Below are 11018 nucleotides of genomic sequence, written 5' to 3'. Positions count from 1 at the left end.
ATTTGATAGAAAATGACACTCTTAATATGACATATCCTCGGACATATCATATGTCAACTTTTGACATTTTCGTTTAAAAACAAAATTGTATTTTAAATTTCAATCTAGAGTGCCATGGGTGTGTTAAAAACACTAATTTTTACTTAAAGAGCCTTGGAAAAATAGTCTGATGTTCTTAGTGCCTTGTCCTGTTCGGTTAAAAGATGCCTAAATAATATTTTTAATCATATCTCAATTTTTTCAAATGGAAAGAGGGTGGCTCATTAGTCAAGCATTTTTTACGAATAATTTGGTACCACACACTTGGTGTTTCCAGTCAAAATATATATTATATTATATTCACTGAATAGAATGACATATCATATTATAATATTATGTCATTCTATTCAGAGTGTCATTTTCAATCGAATAAAATAACAAAATACCAAGGGTGTCATTTAAAAATTAAAAGTTGTAGTCATTTCCGGTGAAACAGGAATTGACCGAAAACAATTTTGAAAGATTGAAGTTTTGTGATTACAGTGATATATAATTTATATGGTTTTGTAACAAATTGATCGCTATTTTATGGCATTTAAGTATTGTGCAATGCTTTCAGGATGAACAAATCTATATTTCATGTCATCATCTTTGCATAAGTCTTTTTTTATTTTTTTAAATTATTAATTGTTTCAATAGATTGATTTAACTAAATATATGCCCATTTTAGACAAATATTTGAATGACAAACAAAACCCTCAATTATTTTTGCTTCTACCTCAAGAAAAGGCTGATATTATTATTTGTTAAAAAAATGAAAACTGGCACATCTAGAGATTGAGACTGGTAGGGGTTGGTAAAATAAGATGTACTGAATAAAGACAGAAGAACAAGTACTTTCTCAAGCGCATGGAATCAATATAGCGTAGAATAATATTTTTTGAATTATTAAAATATTGAATCTGTAGTAAATGTAATTAAAACCAAATAAAGCAAATTGCGATTTAAACTGTCATTTAACAAACTCGATTTTACAACGTATAAGCCTAGATAAAAAACTAATTATATACATTTGCCTGAAGATATGCCCTCATTTAGTCAGCTTAATCTGTGTTCATTTTAATCGATTATTCTAACTTGTTCTTATTAGATTTGTTTGTTATCCTAAGTTCATTTAATTTTTTACTCTACTTAAACAAATTACGTCATTCGTTTTTAAATTATCACAGCTCTTGCGTACTTAAGTTTGTTGTACTGTAAGTCTATCTGTTCCTAAAGCATCCATGCTTGGGAGTGGAATATAATGACCAAGTCCTGTCAAATGGATGCACATATCCGAAAAAATAACATTTATAGAAATAAAAAATAAATGAAAAAAGTCAAATCCTGTTAAAACTGGAACCAAATCAAATGCTAACACTTTAATAAGTCGTTATATGCATGTGTTTAAACTTTAGTTAAAATTACTTTTTTGGATTAGATTATATTTTACTTGAAAACTTTTGGGCTTTTAGATTTTATATCATGGAATTTATAGTAGAGGTATAATAAAAAGACAGAAGGGCAATAAAACATGCCAGAGAAGAATAGTGGGATATTTGCATTTACTCATTTTTATAAAAGTACCGAAGGGTGGTACCTTAGGATATTGTGCCTATCATTCGTTTAGATTGTTTACAATAAAAAGGGATGATTTTGCAGCCCCTCTTTCACGCATGATTTATTGCCCCCTTCACAGAATTCCTACTAGAAATTCTCCTGTAACAGGTACTGAATAAGAAAAATGTGTTTGGTTGCTATATTTTTAACAAAGTTAAACAACAGACCAGTCATTTTATAATTCTTTAGAAAAATAAAAATTTATTTAAAAATATTCGATGTGTAAATAGCATTTGAAACTTGATATCAAATATTAGGTATTCGTACCTACCTATATGTATTTCAAATTTTAGGTACCTACCTAATATTACATTCTTCATTTACAAGTTGTGTTATATACAACACAAAGTAAAACTATTTTATTTTACATCAAAATCAAATTAAACGAAGAACGAGACGTGGAATAAGAAAAGTATATTTCTATTTAAATGAACTTAATTTAAATCAATGATGTGGCAATAAACATAATTTTTGATCCAGTAAACCGAGTCATTAACACATTTAATGCATTCTTAGAGATGTATCGAATAAGAATGAACTCCCAAACATAAAAGCTGTGGAATGTTAACCTAATGACATTTGAATCGTTGACTATATAATGCGACATTTTTTGTCGTTTGAGCGCAAATCCTAAGAATGGACAGACAGACAACAGTAAAACAAACATACTAAAAAGGTCGCATATTACATGCGAGAATTCCTACACGTCTAAGTAATTATTTTCACCTAATATGCCACAAACCTAAGTTAAGAATACTTAGTTGTGGAAGTTTCATAACCTTCTGTAATCCTAAAGTGGTTATCTTGGTACAGCCGTAAAGATCAATGTACCGCAGCCTGGTAAGGGATTCAGCTAAAGTTGTGATGCCGTTGTCGGTGATCCTTGCACACTGTCCAATATTCAAAGTTTCTAGATCGTGTAGGGTGCTGGAAATCTTTCCCAGACCCTCGTCTGATATCTGACAAGCACTAAGCGACAAACATTTCAAATTATAGAGTCCTTGAGAAACATGAACTAACGCCTGATCACCGATTTTGTCACAGAACGACACATCCAAGGATATTATTCTCGACCCGCCTTCCGACAAGTACGCCATGCCGATGTCCGAAATATTATCACAAGACCGAAGGTTCAACTCTTGCAGAGTATTCATTCTAGCTAAATGTTTTAGTCCACTATCTGTTATACCGATACAGAAACTAAGGTTCAGTGATTTTAGACACGTAAGTCCGGTAGCAAATTTGAGGGCTTCGTCCGACAGTCGTTGGCAGTCTTGAAGACTTAAATGCTCCAGCTCTAGGTTACCCTGGGCTAGATGGTTGATGCCTTGGTCGCTGACCTGCCAGCAGGAACGCAAATTCAGTCTCTTGAGTTTTGTAAAGCCCCAGCCGATGAGTAAAAGCCCGGTGTTGGTAATGTGTGTGCAACCGCCCAGTTCTAGAACTTCGAGATTTTTCAAATACTGAACGATCCTCCCTAAGGAATTATCGGTAACCTGTTTGCATAACGATAGATTCAGTTCGGTCAAGGTCGGAACCTCGGAGCCGAAAGCTTGCGAGATACCATCATCTTTGATGTTGTAGCAGCCGCTGAAGTTGAGCGACTCTAGATTGGGAATACCTTGGACGACATCTCGTAGGGACCGCCTAAGTGACAGTACCTGAACTTTCTTGATCCCGCGCTTAACGAGAGACGTGAACAGGGACGGGTTGGCACGTCGCAGGTGCAGCTTGGCCACCACGCCGCGCCATACCGACTTCTGGTAGGCCGCGTCTCGCCAGGCGGTGCACACTTGGGCGACTCTGCCTTTATCTCTCACATCCAAATAACTGAATATAATGGACAGAATCTCCGGGTACAGGCAAGAAATATGCGTCTTGCCCTGATCCACGGGGCTCACCTGTTCTTTGTAGGCGGAGTGCAACCGCAAATATTCTTCGTGTACCGAATTGTTGTGGTAGATTTGAGGTTGGTGAAGCCGTTGGTATGGTTGGAAGCGGGGCGATTGCCGTTGGTGCCGCAAGATGGCGGCCGTAGACAGCAGCGGCACCGGTAGCTCCGTGTAGAGCACTTGCGTGGGGTCTTCCATGGTCACTCACTTCGAACCCTATCTCATCATCGCGAGCGAGATAATGCAGAGCACGGCGACGCGGCCTTTACACCGCGGAACTACGTTTCAAACTGATGTTGGAGCGGCATGTGGCTCCGTCGTCGTCGCGGTTCTGCGGCTATTGGTTGGCGCGCGCACCACGTGATGGCCTAGCCTCGTATCGATTCGACGGCCCACGGCGGCATTTTTAAGTTGCACGAGGCTACTTTGCCCCTTCCCGACCGAGGGCGGTTTTGCGTTTTTGGATGAGACAAACAACCAGGACTTTTTTCGAATTTTTTTCGGAGCGGCATTCGACGAAGAGACGCTGACCGCTCGGTGAAAGGAACGGCTGGCTCTCTAGTCTCGCATCCTTTGGAAAGTTGCAGTTGCGGCTTTTTTGCTAACCGCCCGATCGGAATATTGGGCATTTTTTGCCAAAAATGTGATTGCTTTTGTTCATTATCATTATGCAAAGGCATCGGCTGCGTTCTCACAGTTTCACCTTTAATTTTGTATGAAAAATTGAATCTTTATAGTTTGACAGGAGATCGATACTGATACTAAGTAGGTAGGTTTTCTAAACTGCCTTGAATTTTTTATGCAAATCAACTTATTAACTTATTATTATGTAGAAGAATGCGCATTAATTTTTTTTGGCCGCATCTAGTCTGGAAACTACAGTCTTAGGGATGTATACTCTGTTTTTTTTCTCAGGTAAGATTTCGACAGACGATGACAGAAGAAAAGCAGATGACGTCCCATACCAATCTATTTATTTTACTAAAAAAAGTTTCTAATAATTTTTAAGTTATCTATGGATGGGTTTAAATATAAATCCGTCATACGTCGTGTCTTGTTGTTTTTAACCAGTTTTATTGGCTTATTTAAAAAATGACAGATCGTATTTCAATTTTATTGGTTAAGTCTTGCCAAATTATAGGTTATAATTTTGTGTCAACTTTTGTTAAATACCCTGCGTTTTGGAAGATGATGCATTTTGATTCGTATTATTAAGTGTGTTTTGTGTCTTTTGAAGTCAAGTGGAGGAAAAATCGAGTGAAAATTAACTGTAGACCCAGAGCACAGTTTATGGTTAATACTCGCTGCCCAGGTAGAAAGTCTTATACACCAATGAAGTTGCCATCGATAAAGTTTGTATACCATTTCGTCGTAGATAAGTGCATCCCGTATATGGTAGAAGGATCAAACGAAACACATACTAAAAACTGGAGTAGCTGTAGAATATCGACATCACACGATAGGTAAATAATGGATTTTAGTACTGCAGAAAAATAATGGCAAAAGGTACTGGTTTAAAAAAATTAAGATTAAAGTTAATTAATCAACCTTTAAGGTATAAAATTTGGTAGGTGTTATTATTAATAAAATAGTTTGTTTTATTTACCTATGTTGTTTTATTTATTCCTGTGGAATATTACAAATTTGTATTTGTACATAAGTTATATTGATAAATATAATCATAAATGCGGGTAGTTTCATAAAGCTTGAAAGTAAATAATAGTTCTTTTTTATATTTTTTTGGTATGTAGTGGTCTTGTTTGTTTTGTATTAATACATACCGTTTTTATTAAATAAAATAACTTGATTACATTTTTTCAGTTTTATACAGTTTTTTTCACAATATTTTGAAGTAATCACTTGTCATCTTGTCAATCAAATTTTAAATATATCCTGCTATCCAGTTGTACCAACTTATTTCTTTGTAAAATAAAATAAACTACTTTGAAATTAAAATGACAGACACATCTATCACTGTCAAGGATCTTCTCGTTGGACAGACTATATATTAGGTATCTAAGTCATTTTCATGTTTTTTCTAACTTTCTCTAAAACGGTATAAATTTGGAACAGTATAAACGAGATTAACCATTTAACAGCAAATTTTTTTATGAAGAATGCATTTTTCTCAAAATGTCAATAATAAAAAAGTGTTCCCTGTTGTAAAGACAATCCGGGGATATACTGTATACAGGGTGTTTCAAAACAAATGCGAAAAACTTCAGGGGGTGATTCCTTGTTCAAAATAAAGGGTAGTTTGCTTTATAGACGTTGGGTCAAAAGTCAACCATTAGGGAGATACCGCGGTACAAAGGCGGAAAAATAATGTTTTTATTTTTTATCTTGAAAACGAAAAGAGATAGACTAATGAAATTTTATGGGAGCATTACTGTTATGAAAACACACTTTCTGGTAATTTTCTCACTTTTTTAAAATGAGTGGAAGGGGTTGAAATAAACTACCCCTATCATTCTTGTTAACGAAATTTAAAGAAAAATCTTATCAAACACATGCAAAAAAATTAATTTGGATAGCTTAGTTTGTTTAGAAACTTTTTTATCTCTTGTATTTTTTGATAAAACTCACCGATTTGAAATTAAAAAATAAATGTAAAGCATTACATGTCAGGACAAAAACATTTTCTGATAAAGAATCTAGTGGGCTGCTGTAATTTTTTAGGAAAAAATCTAGTCGGCCGCTGTTACTTTTAGGATGTTCCTAATATTATTTTATTTGACCATTACTCTACTGCAATACGTTATTATCTAGATGATTATTATTATCGTTATTATCACTAGATTCTTAATCTAAAAATGTTTTTTGTCCTGACATGTAATGCTTTACATTTTATTTTTTAATTTCCAATCGGTGAGTTTTATCAAAAAAACACAAGAAGTAAAAAAGTTTCTAAACAAACTAAACTATCCAAATTAAAGCATTTGCATGTGTTTGATAAGATTTTTCTTTAAATTTCGTTAACAAGAATGATAGGGGTAGTTTATGTCAACCCCTTCCACTATTTTAAAAAAATAAAAAAATTACCTGAAAGTGTGTTTTCATAACAGTAATGCTTCCATAAAATTTCATTAGTCATCTCTTTTCGTTTTCAAGATAAAAAATAAAAACATTATTTTTCCGCCATTTTTGTACCGCGATATCTCCCTAATGGTTAACTTTTGACCCAACGCTTATGAAGCAAACTACCCTTTATTTTGAACAAGGAATCACCCCCTGAAGTTTTTCGCATTTGTTTTGAAACACCCTGTATATACCTAGAAATTGATGTGTGGTTTTAGTATTTTATAAATTAAAATTTTTAATTTCTTTATTTTTCTATAACAGATTTTAAATGTAAAAACCAGTTGTATGTATTATTTTTTTGGACATTTCCAAATAATCCTACCGATCATCGATCATGTCTATTTTATCTAATAGAGCGCTTGGTTATTGTTATTATTCTACAACATTTATTTTAATTTTTTATTTTAGTCTTTTAGTATCATCGTAGGTATAATCGGAAAACTCAGTAAGTCAATGAGACTGTCAATTAGCAGAAAAAAAATTGAAAAGTATTTTCGACATTTTGTTTCTAATAAAATAGTAATAAGTAATATGAGAATGATTAATGATGTACTACAGTTTTTTTTGGTTTTACTAAACCAACTATAGAATGAAAAATATAATCTTAGACAAGTTTTTGCAGCAAACTCAACTGGGTTTATTAATTGAACTATCCTTAAATTTTTAGTTTTATTTTATTCATTTTAGAGGTAACTTTAACTAGTATAAATTACTTTATTCCAGAATAAAAAAAAACTATACTTACTTAACACCTGGAAGATTTTCTATATCTACATCCTACATATTACAAATATTATGAATAAGGCAAGGAAAAAATGCAGACAAAAAGACATAGGGTAAGGTTGCCCATATTGAACCAATTTTTACAAAATTTCCGATAGGTCCTTGCATAACAGAGGTAATTGATTGTAATTTTGCAACAATATTTACTGTCCTATAAGCAACTAATACTGAGAGGAAAAGTAGTTATAATAGTTATTAAGGAAGCAAGTGAAAAATATATTTAGTGATGCAAATGGTTCAATATGGGCAACGAGTTGCTCAAATTGAACCACCAGTATTCCAAATTGAACCTTAAAAAAATATTCAATAAAATAAAAATAATTTTAGAACCAGTATGAAAACAGACTTTATTCTTAATTAACACAACATATAAAAGTACAAAAACACTTAACAGTAACTAAAGATTTAAATAGTGAAATACATTTTTTGAAGTAACAAAGAAACATAACTTTAAATTTTCGTTAAGAATGTTTATTCACAGCAGGTAACACAAAATGATATTTTTTTCTTTAAGTTGACACCGACACATTCGCAATAAAACTAGGTTTTGCATCGCATGCATTAAATCATAGCTTTGCGTTCTGTTTGCTTACACTCCTTACACAACCATTCACCAATAATTGTCGTCTTTTCTGGCTTAGGAACAAATTTGGACCTTGATACCGACTGCAGCCCTTTCAATGGTACTTTTTTCGGTTTCCGCTTTTCCGCTGTTGCTTCAAGAGATGCTTTATAAGGGGTACTGGTAATTTCCACAGCTTTCTGGATGCCTCTTTTTCTTTTGCTGAAATTTTCTTTTTCGGGAATTGGCAAGGGAGCGATATCTTGTAAGCTGACGGAAAGAAAACTGGAAGAAGTGGAAGCCACAGATGAATCTAGATTTAGTTGTTTTATTGGTGTTGAGTGGCCAGATGGTTTCCTGAGGATTCTTTGTAGCATTAGTACCATAGTTTCCCAAATTGAACCTCTGTTCAAATTGGGATACTCTTCTTGGTTCAATCTAAGCAACTTAATATTGACTGATATATACCCTAAAAATTGCAAACGTATTATTGTGAATCAAACTACCAATGGTATCAAAAATGCCGCAAACTTGACTCTGTTTTATACAATAATCAGTATTACCCTACCTTTGTTTGGAGTCGTTAAATCCGCTTAGGTAAGAACACAAATTATTACTCCTACTTTAACGAATACCTTTCGTTGCCCAAGTTGACACAAGTATAAATCTTTTTCCGCGTGCTACAGGCGAACTTAGCTCGGCCATTGATGCTCTTTAAGGGTTACACTTATAGATGTCGCTAGTTGAATCGCGTCTTAACAAAATATTAATGGTTCAATTTGGGAGCCGGTTCAATATGGGCGACTTTACCCTATTATGCGCATTTAAATGCACTAAATTTTGTCAAAAAAAAATGCAAAAATAAGCAATTGTTCATCAATTATTTTGAATATAATTTTTTTTTTATTTTTACATTACGAATTTTAATAAGAATGAAACACAATGTTCGGAAGATACAAAAAAAAACGAATGATTAACAAAACTATGCAAAACCGCATATTAAAATGAAATCACGTCTTACAATAATTAAAAAAAACAATTAATTACTAAGTGTTTTTCAAAGTTTTCTAGAAGAAAACTTTGTCTTTTGTCAGTTTGGCAATTATCTAGGGTTTTTCCGAGCCCCGTTTTGATAAAATTGTTTATTTACCTATTAGTGATACAGTTTCTCTAGGTACACAGTTTCTCTACATAATGTATTCGTAGAGAAACTGTATCAATAATAGATTTTATATTTACCTGAGCCTATAATAAAATAGCGGAACTAAATTATAATATACTTTATTATAATATTTTAAGTCTATGGTATATTACAATTTAGCTCAGGTAGTTTTTTACAGGTCCAGACAGGGGCGTCGACTATGTGGGAGCTTGGGTGCTTCAGCACCCACGAGTGGAAAACAGATTATCATGATTTAAGTAAAAAAAGACTTAAGTAAGTCAAAAAAGACTTAAATAACGTTATATTTGTTTAAGTCTTTACAAAAAAGTCATTTGAACCTTATATTGAAATTGATTTAAGACTTAAATCATTTTGCCGATCACTAGCCAACATGGCGGAATTTTAATTTATTATTTTATAAAATTGACAGGGAGTCGGACACAAATCATCTAATTGTGTCATACTTGTGTCTAAAAAGAGAGAAACTCGTGTTTCGAAAACGAATCGACAATAAATGGAAACCTTGTTTCCAAAATGTTTCGATTTATATCTGTGCAGAAATTTCAAGAATTATAGTCACCTGTCAACAATGCCAATCAAAACTTCTGCTCAAAATAACTAAAACATTTTTATTTACTTATTATAACACAATTAAAACATAAAAACATGTATTTCATTTGTGGAAAAAAGAGAAAAAAACGTTTGCTAGTAACATTTTTCTTTGGTCTCCTGTTGGGTATGGGTAGTGGCTGTTATTACAATTATTACATTTATTCCTAAAACAAATCATCGCTGTAATGCGTATAATAATAATTATAAAATCGCATAACAAAAATATATCTATTTGTTTGTTATTCCTTCTCCTTTTTTAATTATAGTACTATAAAAACTTGAAGAATGCTTAAAAGCAAAAACTGCAGAACAAAATCCAAACAATAAAGTAAGATTATTTTTTCATATTTGACAGAATATCAAATAAAATATGGAAACTTTTCAGGCACAAAAAGGGTACAAAATCTGTAAATGTGAGCCACATCTGTTTCTTAAAAGTTTCGAAAATTTTGTGACACTCATCACTCACATTTGTGTAAAATCTTTATTGTTATAGCTTATGTAGCGAAGGCATATTTTGGTAAAATATTTCGATACAAAAAGCGATTAATGTTAGGAAACATGTGTATCAAAAATGTGACGAAACTGTTTCGCAATGTTTCTCAGTAGAGATTTTGTTTCGATTTTGTGTCTAAAAATTCTACTTGGGATATTATGTAAAAAAGTGTCATAAAAATTTGTTTCATTTCCCCAGCTGATGACCACCCACGAGCAGTGGCGGATCCACGGGGGGGACTTTGGAAATCAAAAAGCACCCCCCTTATGTTCATCCATGTAATAAGTACGATATATCAATTTATTTTGTCAGAAACGACTTCGGAGTATGTAGTTTGAGTAAATTTTGTGCCTGGCCCCTCCCTTTCCCGAATCCTGGATGCGCCTCTGCCCACGAGGATTTATAAAAGCCGGCGCCCCTGGGCTTAGGTAAATATAATAAAATATTAATACCTATAATAAAATGTAAAAAAAGATATTATAAGGCTATGGTAGGTATATTACAATTTGGCCCAGGTAGTTTAGTATAGATCTAGGTAAATATAATAAAATGTTTGAGAAAAAATGCAAAACTTTCTGCTTAACATTTTTTATATTATATTTTCCTTTTGGTTTCTGTAAATATTGTAGGTACTCAGATTCTCAGAAGTTTTTAAACGTAACACGTATAAGTAAATTATTAAGTTTGTTCTTCTTTTCAAATTTTCGTTACGAACCGCAGGTTATAATTTGAAATAAACCATATATGCGAAAATGTCAAAAGTTGACATGATATGTTATTCGACAGAATGTT

The 11018-nt window shown here is 32.9% G+C and overlaps 1 protein-coding gene across 1 annotated transcript; it reads right to left on the bottom strand.

The window, feature by feature from the left end:
- Positions 1–517: 517 nt before the first annotated feature.
- Positions 518–3799, bottom strand: LOC115888450 (F-box/LRR-repeat protein 14). Its single transcript, XM_030908193.1, has one exon. It carries the CDS (start codon positions 3726–3728, stop codon positions 2361–2363), a length of 1368 nt encoding a protein of 455 aa, XP_030764053.1. The 5' UTR covers positions 3729–3799; the 3' UTR covers positions 518–2360.
- Positions 3800–11018: the final 7219 nt, after the last annotated feature.

The sequence above is a fragment of the Sitophilus oryzae genome, unplaced genomic scaffold (assembly GCF_002938485.1).
Source record: "Sitophilus oryzae breed Bouriz unplaced genomic scaffold, Soryzae_2.0 scaffold_738_pilon_pilon, whole genome shotgun sequence".
NCBI lineage: Eukaryota > Metazoa > Arthropoda > Insecta > Coleoptera > Curculionidae > Sitophilus > Sitophilus oryzae.
This window is presented reverse-complemented; position numbering and strand designations above follow the sequence as displayed.